General features: G+C 43.7%; 6 protein-coding genes across 7 annotated transcripts; 3 read left to right on the forward strand and 3 right to left on the reverse strand.

Annotated features, from left to right (window-relative positions):
• Window positions 1–325: 325 nt before the first annotated feature.
• On the reverse strand, window positions 326–3,126 carry BCIN_07g02990 (hypothetical protein). The gene is made up of 2 exons (XM_001558571.2): window positions 2,208–3,126; window positions 326–2,156 (listed from the first exon to the last, which is right to left on the reverse strand). The coding sequence occupies exons 1-2, from the start codon at window positions 2,718–2,720 to the stop codon at window positions 555–557; spliced, it is 2,115 nt and encodes a 704-aa protein (XP_001558621.2). The 5' UTR covers window positions 2,721–3,126; the 3' UTR covers window positions 326–554.
• A 193-nt stretch (window positions 3,127–3,319) lies between these two features.
• BCIN_07g03000 (hypothetical protein) lies at window positions 3,320–5,031 on the forward strand. 2 transcript variants are annotated; one of them, XM_024693958.1, is made up of 4 exons: window positions 3,320–3,655; window positions 3,705–4,438; window positions 4,495–4,676; window positions 4,996–5,031. In XM_024693958.1, exons 1-3 carry the CDS (start codon window positions 3,579–3,581, stop codon window positions 4,617–4,619), a joined length of 936 nt encoding a protein of 311 aa, XP_024549747.1. In that variant the 5' UTR covers window positions 3,320–3,578; the 3' UTR covers window positions 4,620–4,676; window positions 4,996–5,031. The 2 variants fall into 2 exon arrangements, with proteins under 2 accessions (XP_024549747.1, XP_001558620.1); XM_001558570.2 differs by having other exon boundaries at window positions 4,495–5,031.
• Window positions 5,032–5,075: 44 nt separating this feature from the next.
• Window positions 5,076–7,991, forward strand: BCIN_07g03010 (hypothetical protein). The gene is made up of 5 exons (XM_024693959.1): window positions 5,076–5,560; window positions 5,717–6,013; window positions 6,064–6,540; window positions 6,718–7,688; window positions 7,743–7,991. Exons 1-5 carry the CDS (start codon window positions 5,170–5,172, stop codon window positions 7,782–7,784), a joined length of 2,178 nt encoding a protein of 725 aa, XP_024549748.1. The 5' UTR covers window positions 5,076–5,169; the 3' UTR covers window positions 7,785–7,991.
• Window positions 7,992–8,065: 74 nt separating this feature from the next.
• Window positions 8,066–9,416, reverse strand: BCIN_07g03020 (hypothetical protein). Its single transcript, XM_024693960.1, has 2 exons — window positions 8,952–9,416; window positions 8,066–8,880 (listed from the first exon to the last, which is right to left on the reverse strand). The coding sequence occupies exons 1-2, from the start codon at window positions 9,214–9,216 to the stop codon at window positions 8,255–8,257; spliced, it is 891 nt and encodes a 296-aa protein (XP_024549749.1). The 5' UTR covers window positions 9,217–9,416; the 3' UTR covers window positions 8,066–8,254.
• A 128-nt stretch (window positions 9,417–9,544) lies between these two features.
• BCIN_07g03030 (hypothetical protein) lies at window positions 9,545–11,598 on the forward strand. Its single transcript, XM_024693961.1, has 6 exons — window positions 9,545–9,581; window positions 9,718–10,000; window positions 10,226–10,349; window positions 10,403–10,450; window positions 10,509–10,736; window positions 10,830–11,598. The coding sequence occupies exons 2-6, from the start codon at window positions 9,990–9,992 to the stop codon at window positions 11,022–11,024; spliced, it is 606 nt and encodes a 201-aa protein (XP_024549750.1). The 5' UTR covers window positions 9,545–9,581; window positions 9,718–9,989; the 3' UTR covers window positions 11,025–11,598.
• Window positions 11,599–11,994: 396 nt separating this feature from the next.
• On the reverse strand, window positions 11,995–15,154 carry BCIN_07g03040 (hypothetical protein). Its single transcript, XM_024693962.1, has 5 exons — window positions 14,238–15,154; window positions 13,647–14,015; window positions 13,187–13,568; window positions 12,986–13,120; window positions 11,995–12,930 (listed from the first exon to the last, which is right to left on the reverse strand). The coding sequence occupies exons 1-5, from the start codon at window positions 14,442–14,444 to the stop codon at window positions 12,212–12,214; spliced, it is 1,812 nt and encodes a 603-aa protein (XP_024549751.1). The 5' UTR covers window positions 14,445–15,154; the 3' UTR covers window positions 11,995–12,211.
• Window positions 15,155–15,389: the final 235 nt, after the last annotated feature.

The raw sequence follows: 15,389 nt of genomic DNA on the forward strand, positions 1-15,389 counted from the left end.
AACATAAATACACAAACCAAATGACATTGCGATACTCATTTTTTCGAAAAGAAAATATAACCTCAGCAATCAAGAAATCTAGGATCATCCGCATCTTTTATTTCTCATCAACTTTTGAATTGCGGCGTCAGGCTTTACTACATAGAACAAGATGCCAGTTGATGTCGAGAAACCTACTTGATAATCTGAGTACGAGAAGGAAGGGTTGGTTTAAGAAGAAATCACATATCACGTGAATAAATATCTCATTAAAGTTTTGTTGCATATCTGAGTGACCTTACGAATGACAATTTCTGTCACAAATTCCCATTACCCCCAGTACAAATGACGCTTTTTGTCATCATATATTCTCATTCTTTGAATTTACGAATTGGTTCTGCAAAATCTTTGAATGAAAGTATATTTTGAACCATGCCTTGTGGATATCTAATTTATGCTGAACATATATACTTCAAGCACCGCCATACTAGAATAAACCTCTCTAACCGTCGTAATTTCCCAGGCCAGAATCTTGCCTCGTTCAAAAACTTTGCCAAGCCTTGTTGCTAGTTCCACTATCCTTGGTTCTGAAACACTTTACCCCCCTTAATCCATTCCTCACTAGTAACCAAAGCATCGACCATCCCCCTCTTCAACCTCATAACCTTCGCGTCTCTCTCCTTGATCTGCTGCTGCAAACTAAGATATTTCGCCTTCCAACTCTCTTCCTCGTCATCTCTTCCCCTCCCCATATCTCCCATTCCTTCCCCCATTCCCATCTCCAAATCATTCCCTACAACTGTAGCTCTTATCGTAAAATCTCCTTCAAGGCTCCCAAATCTCATTTTCCAATGACATTCATAATCCGTTCTTGGTGGCGGACCGGGGAATTCAAGTCTTGTGACGCGAAGACGTGTCATGAGGGGACCGCCTGCTAGTGCTGACAGATTGATAAGGAAAGCTTCTGTGCTGCTAGATTCCGCTTGAAGGTTACGGATGACTTGTTTGCAGATCTTAGATGCTTCGTCTATAGAGCATCGCGGGATTGAATTTCCGGCTACGTCATACCATTCGGCGACAAGAATTTCGCCAATGAAATGGGATTCTAAAGCATCGATGTTGGTACGATCAAAATCTTCGTTTTGACGAAATGCTATACTGACAAAGTGTTCGAAACTAGGATCTTGAGGTCCATTGGTATGGTTGTTGAAATATTCCATGAATGACGTTTGTTGAGATTGTTCAATTAAATCGTTTTGCATGTTCGTACCAGTCTCCCCATTTAAGAGTACGACGGGTGGTGGCGGTGTTGCTAATCGAACATTTCCACCTTTTCTTTGTGGGACTTGTAGTGAAAGTCGATTTGGTCGGGAATTTTGAGTTTGTGGAACGGCAGTAGGTGGATTGGCCCTCACGCCAGTAGGAAAGAAATGGGGAATCTCGGAATCTGCGACTATAGGAGTAGCGGTCGGTGTATCTCTTATTGAACCAGGATTTGCAGGAAAGGTCGAAAAAGGACCGTCTGTAACAGAACGGTTATTAGGTGGTCTACCTCGTAATTTTCCAGTAGAGGCACTGCCATTACTTGGCCATGCTGATGACACCGCAGGCCCATGACGACGCCTCGACCGAGATCTGTTTGGCGTTGTGGCTGATTGAGGTTCATTGCTATCCGGCCATAGATGTGTTCTGTTTGATGGAGTGAGAGCTGACTGTGGGTAAGCTGATAGAGGAGTTGCACTTTCTGGTGGAGCACCCCATCTGAAATTGTCCACTAGAGAACCTCGAACTTCTGTTGCAGCAGACCATGGACTTAAACGAGCATCGAAGCCTTGTTGGAAAGAAGAATGTGCTGTCGCTGGTGTAGCACTATCCGGATGTAGGGACGTCCTAGCAATCATATAATCTTCGGATAGTGTAGGCGAATGTAGCCGAGGACGTTGAGACGGTGATCTCTTTATTTCATCATCCTCCCTATCCTCAGCTTTCTTTCGTCCACGCTTAGGTCTTGTTTCTGGAAGCAAAGCGCGGAGAGCCAAATCTTCATCAGCGGTTACCCCATCTCGACCAAGCTCCGATGGCGGTTCGCCAGGAGATGGTACTTGTGTCCAATACACGTGAGGCTTGTTCAATAAATATTCAAAAAATGCATCAACATGCATTGCGTGCAGCCACCGCTAAGTATTGTTAGCGTTACACTGACGAGTTTCTCAGATCCACTTGCATACCTTGAGCCTAACAGCATATTGTTGTACCTTCTGGGCACTTTGACCTTTCTCCAAAGAAGGAGGTTCAACTCCCAAATCTATTGCCAATTGTGCCCACGTCTTAATCTCCTTATTCTCTAATTTGCAAATCAATTCGAACAATACAAAAGTGCTGAAGCTTTTGTTATCACTTCTTGGAGGGGCGCGAAATATTCGCTTTAGTTCAGCAGTATCTGTATCTGATGCCACAGCAGGATTGCAATACATGATGAAGCCTACGTAGGCATCGTCAAAGTTCTCATCTGTGACTTCTCTCGAAGGTAGACTTCGAGAATTCTGGTGACTTGGAGATGAATTGCCCATCGGCAAAGGTTGTACCGGACGCTCAGGCATCACTCTATCCTGAACGTTTGCACATGCCGCTTGATTATGGGCCTGAATGTATTGTTCACCTCCTTGAGGCGCAATCGTGGCATACTTACTACGCTTTGTAGCTTCAGGGGTCATTGCAGGGACATGAAGGACTGGGAGCATCCTCCCACTCTTGAGTTATCAAATGACCCAAATCAAATTTCTGATACAAGTAACGAAAATTTGTAGTTTGAAGAAAATGTATGAGAACTTTGACTATGATGTAACGACTTGATAGATATAATGAAATTCACTTCTGATGTATGAAATATACACCGCAAAAGAAAGGAGCTGTTAATGAAAGACACGTTTCCCCTTTTCCCCTATAATAATACTGGTACACCTTCAATCGACAGCTGAAGAGATGGATAAATGACTTTAACGATAGAAACAAACGATATTGGGTATATATGCTATATAACTAATGACAAAGATTTAGATGTATTTCGCGACAAGTTAGACAAAAAGGGGTATATATTTAGCGTTGAGAAGAATCATGAATAATTGATGATAATTATTACTTTGAACCAAATAATTGTTCATGAGGAGAAATAAATTGATGTTAAGTTTGAAGTTTAATCTGATTGAGCTTGGCTTTTCCAAGCCGAATGATTACTAATCACAGATAAGAATAGATCGTTGGCACGTGAATGCTACCACGGCACGTGCTAGGTGTATGATGCATCAAACTCGTGCAAATTAAACTGAAGTGGGGAATCTCCGGGACAATGCAAGGGGGGGTCCGCATTGCCTCGGTACGACGGAAAATGGGCCTTTGATATGTACATTGACAATGCACATCTGATGCAGAGAGGGCGCATCTACCTAGGTATTGAGAGCAATAATAATTCATCTTTCTTCATTCCTCACATCTTTCATATCATAGTTTCAATCTTGGGTTCTCCATAATAAACTCATACTCCTTATTCTCAATAGCAGAACCTCGTCAGCATCACATATACATACCTATACAAAACAATCATGGCAGCTCAACAGTCAGATAATGTTGCTCATGCTCTCTCCGGAGCTGGTGGGGGCATCCTTTCCATGGCTCTTACGTATCAGACCCCTATCCTTCTCCGCATTTCAAAAGTTAACAATCTGAAGCTATCCTCTTATTACGCTTTCTACGCGCGCACAAGTCGAATCAAAACGCGCTGATTCGGGATTCCTTGACGCCGTAAAGCACATCATCGAGCGTGAAGGTATTACAGGTCTTTATGCTGGACTCGATTCAGCACTATTCGGAATCAGTGTTACAAACTTTGTATATTACTACTGGTATGAATGGACTCGTTCGGGTTTCGAAAAGGCGGCACTCAAGGCTGGCCGAGCTTCAAAAAAGCTTACAACAATCGAATCGATGATCGCGGGAGCAATCGCAGGCTCAGCAACAGTCTTGCTCACAAATCCTATTTGGGTAGTCAATACACGAATGACGACACGAAAGAGAAACGAGACGGGTGAGAACTTTGTGCCTGGGGCTAAGGCATCAAAGGCACCTACAACAGTTGGCACATTGCTTGCACTCATCAAAGAAGAAGGTCCACAGGCGCTTTTCTCTGGAGTCGTGCCTGCGTTAGTGCTTGTTATCAACCCTATATTACAATACACAATTTTCGAACAGTTGAAGAACGCAATCGAGAAGAAGAAGAGGATCACCCCAACAATGGCATTCCTTCTGGGCGCGTTAGGAAAGCTATTTGCTACTTCAATCACATACCCTTATATCACCGTCAAGAGTCGCATGCACGTTGCCGGGAGGGATGGAGGAAAAGAAAGTATGGTTCAAGGTATGAGACGTATTTTGAAGGAAGAGGGCTACGCTGGATTCTACAAAGGTAAGAAATCGTCTTTTTTGACATCAATACGAGGCTTGTTGTTGACTTTACTTCAGGAATTGCACCCAAAGTCTCTCAGAGTGTCATGACAGCTGCGTTTCTATTCGCCTTCAAGGACGTGTTGTATGAACAAACCATCAGGCTAAGGAGGAACCTTCCTGCCAAAGTGGCCGTGAAGTAAATGCAGTCTTTGGTTATCGAGGTAGACCCATGGTGCTCTTGGAGCATGGATCTGATTGTAAGTTATGGCTTTTCTGGAATGTAAATATATATATGGTATTTGGACTGTTTAAGGAAGGGCGTTAGAATATACCTGCGTAGGAGATGGTTTCGGAATGGATTGCTCCAATTGTGATTATTAGGAAGGGGTCGCACACATACAATTTGAAGTGTCAGACAATGTTGTTTCTATAAACCGAAGCAATCATAACAGGGCATGAAAAGTCATCTATGGATAATAGTAGCAAACCTACCCAATTTTCAACTTTTATTAAAAATGTAGTCATCTGATCGCACTTTCAATGTCTGATTCAAACTGACATTGGATGATTTATTAGGCTTGATCCACTAATCATGTGATCGCGCGAAACGCAAACACGAAGTGTCGCCGGTTTGAAGTACTTTCTTTATTTACAGCGGTAGTATTTGATATGCGATTGTTCCAAAGTTTTCGTTTCCCTCATACTTTGGCAAAAAGGAAATAGTAATCGATATTGTTCCACACACATATCATGGGAGATTCTACAGAGGTTGATGAATATGGCTTCAGTTCTGGCGACGAGGCAGATATGTTAGACTTGACAAACGCGGTCGATGCTAACACCAACCATGGCCACAAGCGTAAAGCTTCCTCCGATCAGACTTCATCGATTGTCAAGAAGCAGGCAAACGATAGCTCCCACAAGGTTTTTGAATCAGCAACGTTTGCACTAAGTCGAAATTTTGGGTTCAAGTCTTTTCGATTGAAGCAGGAGCAAGCCATATCAAGAATTCTTGGTGGCGATAGTGCCGTTGTTGTCTTTCCAACTGGGGGTGGCAAGAGTCTCTGCTTTCAAATTCCGGCACTTGCTTTTGAAGAAGAAGACAATCTTCTCAAGACTCGTGATGAAGGCGAGCATGGTAGTGAGTAAAATTCAAGGGTGCTAATTATGCGGTAATTCTCATACAATATCGTATGAACAACGGAATCAGACTTCCTCAAATGAAGCTTTTGTACCATGGGTGTTTTCTTGAATTTCATTTACCTTTTGAAAAAATACTGATTCTAGTGATACACAGTTACCCTGGTAGTATCGCCACTCATAGCATTGATGAAAGATCAGGTGGATGCTCTTGTTCGTCGCGGGATTGCTGCCGCAACTTTCGACTCAAGCAAGACTAGAGAAGACTATATCCAAACATGTAACCAGCTGAGAAGTGGAAAGTTAAAGCTACTATATGTAGCGCCTGAGAGGTTGAACAATGAGGGTTTCGTGGAGCAAATGAAATATGTCCGGGGAGGTATCAGATTACTTGCAGTAGACGAAGCACATTGTATCAGCGAGTGGGGCCACAGCTTTCGTCCAGACTACCTGAGTTGTATCTCTAACTCTACCAAAACTGTATCATTTACTGACTGTATGTAGAAATTGCTCGTTTTGCTGATGAGATCAAAGCAGAGAGAGTCATTTGTCTGACTGCTACAGCTACACCTCGTGTTGCCCAAGACATCTGCGATGCATTCAAAATAGAAAATTCTGGACTTTTTCGAACCTCCACCTATCGACCCAATCTGCATTTGTTGGCTGAGTCAGGAGACAGGAAAGTTACTATGCTGCCCAAGCTTAAACAATTTTTACAAAAACATAAAGGCTCAACTATCATCTATGTTACTTTGCAGAAGCAAACGGAGAATCTTGCAAATATATTGGTAGAGGCGGGCTTCAAAGCTAAGGCATTCCACGCAGGAATGACGCCTGAAGCTAAGACAAAGCTACAGGATGATTTTATGAGAAGCAATGACATGATTATGGTCGCAACGATTGCCTTTGGTATGGGAATTGACAAGGGCTCTATTCGTAATGTCATCCATTTCAGTGTCCCTCAAAGTCTGGAATCTTACAGTTAGTAACTTTCATTATTGAACTTCTAGCCGTTATTACCCCAGCCAGTGCATCTGGATTTCTACTATGCTCAGATTCACTCTCAAAGATACCATGAGCCACTCTTATTGTCTCACTCGCTTTCTAACTACTTATGATTGTAAACACCAAAGTTCTTCATGTTAATTTTATGCACAGGTCAGGAAATTGGAAGAAGTGGTCGAGATGGGAAAACTTCCAATTGTTTCTTCTTCGTATGTGGCGAAGATCTCCATTTCCGTGAATTATTTGCACGGGGTGACCTACCATCTCTTGAATCTATTCGTGGATTATTAAACGATATATTTGATTCAACTACAAAAAAGCTTCCAATTGGAGGTGAGATTCATAGTTCGCACTATAATCAAACAAAAGAATTCGACATCCGCTCCACAGTTTTAGGTAGTATATATGCACAATTAGAGCTAGGGCATGGTCTTATTCGTGCTACTACACCATTATACCAAAAATATTCGTATGTCGCAAACGATCGCATGTATTATTCCAAAATCAAGTCGGATCGAAGTCCAGCAGCAGCAGCGATCGCAGCCTGTGGGGAGAAGAAAACCAAGTTCCATCACATCGATGTAGATGCTGCAGCTCGTCGTTATAACCTTGGAAGAAATGAGGTCATTGGCAAGCTTAACGAATGGAACGCCGAAGGGATTCTAGAATTGAAAGCAAGTCAGGTCCTGAATGTCTACAAAGTCACTAAACCTCTTCCCAAAACCACAAAGGAGATCGAAACAATCGCAAAGACAATTTACAGCAGCATGGAAATACGGGAAAAGCAAGCTTTGGAGCGCTCGGAGAAAATCTTACAGCTTATCACCGGCAGAGCTTGTTTTTCCAAAACATTGGCTCAGCATTTTGGAGACGAGCTGCCTGATGGAAAGAAAGAATGCGGTCATTGTCAATGGTGTTTAACACATAAGCCCGTCGAGATTCAGCTTCCCCCTCCTGTTCCTTTCAACACTATGGCTTTCCAAAACATTCTTAATATGATTGCAGAGCGCGACGATCCAAGGTTCCTTGCCAGGGTAGCTTTCGGTATCTCTACCCCGAGAGTAACGGCGATGAAGTTAGGAAAGAGTCCTATCTTTGGTTCGATGGATGATCATGAGTTCTCGGTAAGTGGGATATGGACTTGTGATTATAAAGTTGCTAACAAGAATTGGCTGTAGGTTCTTCTTGAAGCATTTGAGAAGGAATGTAAACAGGAGTGAGCTTGTGGGGAATGGCTTTGTAGTATATTTGGACATGTTTAGCGAAAGTGTTGATGATCTTGCATAGGATAGACCATTTCCAAGCTTACCCGGTACAGCTACATGAGAAATTGAACAAAACGGATGGTAACATTGAGAAGGGAGTAGCTTGAATCGTGCATCATATGGATGCTGGCTCATAACACGAATTATAAACCTCATTCTACATACAACTCACATTGTCTCTGACACACCTAAACGTTGAGATATCGAGAGATCCCAACCACTCATAGCTAAAGGATTGGGAGTTTCAGTAGTTGTTTTATTACTTCATTGAGAGGTGTTTACGTCCAGTATTCGTACAAGGTCCCAAGCATATCTTTTTATCCGAACACCAATACGCTAAATCAATTCATGTCCCATATCAATCATTTTCATGTCCCATATCAATCGTTTTCATCCCATGTATAATACAATCCCTCCTTAATTTCTCATCGCCTCCCTAGATCTTGGTCATGCACCCAAAAGGCTGGACAAGGAGACCCCTCATCCCCTCTCCCGTTTTTCATCCCGCCCAAAAGCCAATCCGTCAACCCAACAACTTTAGCGCCTACACCCTTTTCCCAATTCCCCCCCTCTTGTACGTGCTCAATAGTATGCGACCAGATCCTTCCCTCCTCATCGAATTCAAAGAGGAAAAGTCCAGTAAATTCTTTACTATCATCCTCACCACTTCCACCACCCAACCACTCTGTAATCTTATCCACGTTCTCTCGCGCCCCTATCCCCTTATAAAACCCTCCTGTCCCTTTATTCTTCGTCTTGCCAATGGTCTTCCATCGTACGATTAATTGTTCGCGAGTTGATCCTCTACATGAAGATGTTTGGCTCATCCGCTCAGAAAGTATTTCAAGCTTCACATTTCCGACGAGGGGGACACGACCCCAGGCAATAGGAGATGTCCATAGAGCGGCGGAATATGCGACGCGACCGGAGACAGTGGGGAGATGGGGATGCGTGGAGGGGAAGAGGTGGAGGGTTATTTGCGGGGAGAGGATTTCTTGGGGAAGTGGAGACTGGAGGAGGGTAGGAAGACGTTCTTGGAGAATGCGGAGAGCTGAGAGTTGTCAGTATATTGTTTGTAAGTGGGTGAATAAAGTGAGGGGGAGCGGGGGAGGGGCAGCTTGCTTTTGCCAAGTTTGACTGTTCTCTCATTGTTGGGAGGCTTATTTGAATTTTTGGGATTTGGAAGCGAATCCTCATTTTGAGGGTTTGAGCCGGTAAACCAAATATCTGGTAGGACCTTAGGTCCTGCGTTGACAGTAGCTAGACATCGTGCACTTTTCTGACATATGTATGTAGTGGCAAGCTTCGTTTGGCATGTTGAAGAAGCAGAGGAGAGCTTCGAGGCCCGTCTTCTAATAAGGCGTAGGAGACTGTGAGATTTCGACATCAGCTTGGATGGATGGGATTCATATGCAAAGACATGAATACATTCAATTCAATAGATTCAAAATTCAAGAAGAAAAAGTAAGAATTGTGGCCATCATCATAATCATTGATTTCTAGAACTCTTTTTTTGATATCCATATGCATTCCATCATCCAGTGATATTCAAGCTTTATCAATCGGCCTTGCAAGCTGCTGATTGCCGATTAGATAGGCACAAAGCGGTGCAGCAGTCAGGGGGCCAGTTGATCAGGAGTTTGAATGAATCACAAGAAACACCAGAAACAATAAGAATCACATTATATGGTTAGTTTGAATCATTCGCCGTTTTTGAATCATGCAAACGGTGTAAAGGAACAAGAGGAATAAGTACGCCCCGGCATCCCATACATGGAGAGAGCGGATTTGTAGCATTCTGTTCTTCCTATTCAGCTGCGTGCTTGTGCTTGTGCTTGTGCATATAAGATTAAAAGATATAAATTATCTAATTCTAATTAATATACAGCACGAGTAGACACATTCACCTGCAGACGCCTCCTCCATATATACCAAGTACCAAGTCTCAACTCCAAACCAAGTAATCCCGGCCAAATCTGATTCACGTGATACTCGTCTAACGCCCGTGGACCGCCTCTGCACCTTAAACACAGTTGAGGTTCCCAAGAGTTGCGATATCTTACTCTACAACCACAACCATACGCCATCGAAAAGGATAACCAAGAGGTATCATACAAATCCCGCCTAAAACAACATACCTTTGAACAACCAGCCGCAAATATGAATCCCGAGTAGTAAGTTGAAACCCCTCAGATCAAACGTCATCCTTTCATCGACTTCAAAGAAACCGCCATCTACATGATATCTCTCGGGACGCAGTACTGATCCTTCTATTTGCAGAGTACATTATACATACCCCTCATCACAAAGATGCCATTACCATCGCACAGAGTTTACTCGAGTGGTCCACGTCAACATGTATACCCTGAACGGACCCCGACTGACGAACTCAATAGATACGATTACCTCTTCAAGCTCCTCCTTATCGGTGATTCCGGTGTAGGAAAGTCCTGCCTGTTGTTGCGATTCGCAGATGACACTTATACCGAGAGTTACATCTCGACTATCGGTGTTGATTTCGTGGGTGTTGCAGTTCCTGGGTTATAGAGTGTTGTTTGCTGATGGCGAGGTAGAAAATCCGCACGATCGAGTTGGACGGCAAGACCGTCAAGCTACAAATTGTAGGAGGCTCGAAAGAAAATCATGCGAAAGTGTTTTACTGACAGTTTTACTTCATAGTGGGATACCGCTGGACAAGAGCGTTTCCGTACCATCACATCCTCGTATTACCGAGGTGCTCACGGTATCTGCGTTGTCTACGATGTTACCGACATGGACTCGTTCAACAACGTCAAGCAATGGCTACAAGAGATCGACAGATACGCAACAGAGGGCGTCAACAAGTTGCTCGTAGGCAACAAGAGTGATATGTCAGACAAGAAGGTTGTCGACTACACCGTCGCAAAGGTACATATCATCACATGGACTTAACCATCTGAAATTCTCCATCAGGCTCCTTCTAGAATTTCTTAAAAATTGGACTAACATGCATCGTTTTAGGAATTTGCTGACAGTCTCGGCATCCCATTCCTCGAGACTTCCGCCAAGAATGCCAGCAATGTCGAGCAAGCTTTCTTGACTATGGCCCGCCAAATTAAGGAAAGAATTGGCACAACCACCGCAAACAACAAGCCAGCGGTGCAAGTCGGACAGGGACAAGGGGTACAATCGGGGTCTGCTGGTGGATGCTGTTAGATGGTGTTATTTGTCGATCGGTCGCACCTAATCTGGGTTCTTGAAGAACCTAGAATGTCACGAACTTCTGCTTCCCTTTTCTTATTATCCGCATTAGACTGATGGTCCCTTGGATCGGCCTCTGTATTTCGTCTGTCTTTCGCTGCCTCCGCTAGCAAAGCATCGCAGCAAAATCACATAGCAAATCTTTGCACCAATGACGCTAAGGAAGGAAGAGGGGAAATAGATAACTTTAATGGCTGATGGACGGAGGGAACATAATCCAGTTGTGAAACATTTGGCGTGAAATGGGAGGAATTTCGGGGAATGGATCTTGTCATTGTTTTTATTTCCTTTTTTATTGATGCACGGTTTTCCTTTTTGGGTCTGAACCTTATTTTTCGACGCTACTTATTGATGGTATCGAGATTCTTTTTACATTTTGTTATGACAGGCAAGGCAATATTCGAGACTTTTTCCGCGAGACATGGGCTTTGTATTGTATTGCATGATATGTGGGGTTTATCTTGATTTTGATGTCGATCTGATCTGATATGATGATATATTGTGACATGTGAAATGTGAAGCAATCCCAATCTCAATCTCAGTGCTTAGGTTGACAAGTTTGTTGGTGACCGTGAGAGAGAAAGTAAGTTTGTTTCAAGTTTAGAGGGCGAGAGAGTTGTATGGATGGATGCACAATGCCGAAGCGCTATGCTGTGTTCGGGGTCGAATTTAAGGGGGTACTTGCACTTATTACACAGATACTGTTTGTGGTGGGGAGGCAAATAACCAATGTTTATGATTGGTGAGTGAGTGATGGTGATAAGTGTTTGTGGGAGATTGGCTCGTGGTATGCTATTTGGGGCGATTTCTTTGTTATATGTATACAACTCCGAGATGGAGATTCTGGATTTTCTTAATAGGAGTGTAGATTCAAAGGAGAGTGAGAGTTACATGTAAGAGTGTTTTCACTCTGGCTGAGTCTAATTGATAGGTAAAGGTATAAAATAGTATTTCGTTGATTACATGAATTAACTCCTAACACAATAACTATCTCATTGATCATAATAACGTACAACATAAGAAGCCGTGAAGCAAGTCCCATCTGATTTTTTAGCATGCCAGCCAATGACTTACTCGCGTCCCGAAACCCATCCCAACTCCTCAATCCCCCCACACGTTCTCTAACACTCAAATCTCAAAGCTTAAACTTCAATTCCCAGCTCCTTCCCAATAATAACAGCTGCTTTCTCTCCCACCGCTAAAGCAGTATTGTTGGTATTTGCACCCACATTCTCCGGAACCATACTTAGATCACAAATCTTCAATCCCTGCGTCCCGTACACATTTAGATACTTATCTACCACACCCCCTTTTTCTCTCGGCTTCATCGCACACGTTCCTACCGAGTGCCATGTTGTATTCAAATTATCTCTGATCCAATCTTCAATGAGTGCATCGTCTTCTGCGCTATATTCGATATCCTTTATTTCTCCCTTGATTGCCCCATTAGACAATCTAGCAGCAGACCCCTTTGAGAACTTTGGATGTCCGAGCTCCAATTCTCCACGGTAATAGGGAAGTCGTCTGCATATTTCTCGTTGCATTTTATAGGCCCAGAGCTGTTTCTTCAAATCACTAGGATGGCTTAAAAAGCCCGCGTCAAATTCATAGCCATTTTGTACGTCAGTGGAAGACGTGATGTGGATGGAACCACGTGAATAGGGATAGGCAGTGTAAGTGCCCATGGTTATGTATTGGCCTGGATCGACAAGTGTTGGGTCTGCTAGAAAGGCATTCACGACGGCGCAGAGCATGAGAGGTTTTGAGGGATAGGGTGCGAAGTCTCGGTCCCAGTCTGAGACAAAGTCGGTACCGAGAGCTTCGACCTCGGACGTGGTGGGACGGAGCTTACTGCATACATCTGAGGTGTTGTGTTAGTTTTTGGGGACAAGACTTGACGTTGCCATAAGACTTACCAACTGAATTCCAGCCCAACTGAGGGTCTTTGGCTTCAAGTGCTTTGACGAAATCTTTCCTTCCGCTCAAGATGTTATCGATGGTTTCAGAATCATCCAGTGATGTTTTGTAGGGGTACAGAAGTAATTGATGGTCTGTTCACGAAATATTCTCAGTCACAATCCGTGAAAAAATCGTGGAAATGAATAAGCTCTGCTCACCTTGATATGACTCTCCCACCCCTTCTAATTCATTAACAACCTCTACTCCACACCTTTCAAGCACCTCCCTCCTACCTACACCACTCCTCTCCAAGACCTGCGGTGTCCCCAAGGCTCCTGCACTCACAACAACTAATTTCTCTGCTCTGATTGTGTGTGGAATTGCTTTACTAAGTGCGACAAAGGGTTGGCGGTCTTCATTGGGTACATATTCAATACCTGTTGCTCGAGGAGGTGTAGAGGAATCAAAAAGTACACGTAGGACTTTTGATTCAGTGAGGATTTTAAGATTTGGGTACGAAGATGATTGGAGGAGTGGGTGGATATAAGTGTGTGCTGCGTCTTGGCGTTGGCCATTTGGAGAGACGTAGCGATGCCATCTCTGTGAAAATCGATGTTAACATTTTGAACGGAAAGGCACAACATAGAAAATGCAAAGTAGAAGGCAAAGAAAGCTTACACTAAACCCTCCACACTCTTCTCCATCCTGCAAATCCACAATCTCCCTATACCCCATTCCTTTAATCGTCTCCATAAAGGCATCCACACTCTTGCCACTATATCCTCCATTGCTCACATTCACAGGCCCCTCATATCCATGTTTCTCTTCATCAAATCCTTCTCCGGCTGGATGAAATGTTTCCAATTTCTTACACATTTCGAGCATGTCTTTTCCGGTCCATCCTTCTGTATCCCAAGAATCGAAATCGATAGATTGGGCTCGCGTGTACATCAAGAAATTTATAGACGAGCCACCACCAAGGAGACCACCTGCTGGAACAATTGGGGAGCGATTGTTGAGGTGCTCGGATGGTTGGCCTTTGTAAAACTATTTTATGTCAATATATGTTATCAGCATTATTCTTCGTTCATTTTTGGCTCCCTGACAGGGTGTCCAAAAGTACGGACCGCATTGCAACAATCAAAAGCTTTGAAATATCCAATTGCTTGCTTCCTTATGATCTCAAAACTGGAAGCTTGAAATGAATTGCAGCCCCAACTATTGGAAACACTGGGCTCTGGAAAGCAGGAAAGAAACGAGATAACATACCAAAGCCGTCTTACTTTCCGGCGTCAAATGAGACAAATACACGGCTGGAGTAGTAACACTCGGATCTTGGAAGTTGTTCTTGCCGCCTTCGACAAGTAAGATTCGTAGATTTGGATTTGCTTTGGCTAGACGACCAGCACAGACACAGGCAGCTGTGCCGCCGCCGGCGAAGATAATATCGACGGTTTGGGGAGCTATGGGTGCCATTGTTTTTAAAGAGGAGAAATGAAAAGTATGAGGGGATTGTCTGTGATGATTAGGAAGGGGCTGCAATGCACCAAAGTAGGTTATTGCAATTTGCTGGTGGGGTGAAGAATGGCCTTGGAGTATCTCTCACAAATATATAGCAAAGCCCAAACTCCCCAACGTGGGAAAAAACAAGCAGAGAAGATTGTGTTCAACGTTGAACAAGTAGGGAAGTACAAGTGTCTTATATACTTCCCCATTATTAACTCACATCTCACATCTCACATCTCACATCTCACATCTCACCCCCTCACCCCCCTCACCCCCCTCACTCTTTCCCGCGCCACGCCAACGGGCTGCTTTTTGCATATAGCTCTTTCCCCAGCTTCTACAAATCGGACCTTTGAAATCCCACTTCCCCGCACTTTGCTTTACTTACCTGGGCAATCCTTCATCGCTGCTCGCTACCTTTAAAGTTTCCGATTGACTTATCTCCTAGCGCAGAGCTCTACACTGCCCCTATCGCCGTCGCGATCATTCAATTCTCTCGTTCCGTATTCTCCCTTCTGTCCGGCACTAGCACATGCGTATCACGATATTGTATCTTGTCCTCACCCTTCCTGCGTTTCAGAACGTTTGCGTACTAACGTGTCCCAACGTGTCCCAACGTGTCTGCGTGTCCCGACTCCCCAGATAGAAATATCCCAAAGTCCCGTGCCAATGCTAGTGCCAGGTCTATGCGGGGATCGACAGACTAGACTCCGCCCCAGACTTCGAGAAAACGGAAAAATGCCGTCCCTAGATTATGTTTCGGCCTTTTTACAAGTATGATTGAACAATTTGTCAGTGTATGCTAATCTTATTACGGGCGAGGGGGTCCCCTAGAACCCTTGTGTAGATACGATTAACTCAGCTGATAGGTTATCACGTAAAATATTGATCAAATAAAATCAGTATGTATTTCGG

The sequence above is a fragment of the Botrytis cinerea genome, chromosome 7 (assembly GCF_000143535.2).
Source record: "Botrytis cinerea B05.10 chromosome 7, complete sequence".
In the NCBI taxonomy this organism is placed as follows: Eukaryota; Fungi; Ascomycota; class Leotiomycetes; order Helotiales; family Sclerotiniaceae; genus Botrytis; species Botrytis cinerea.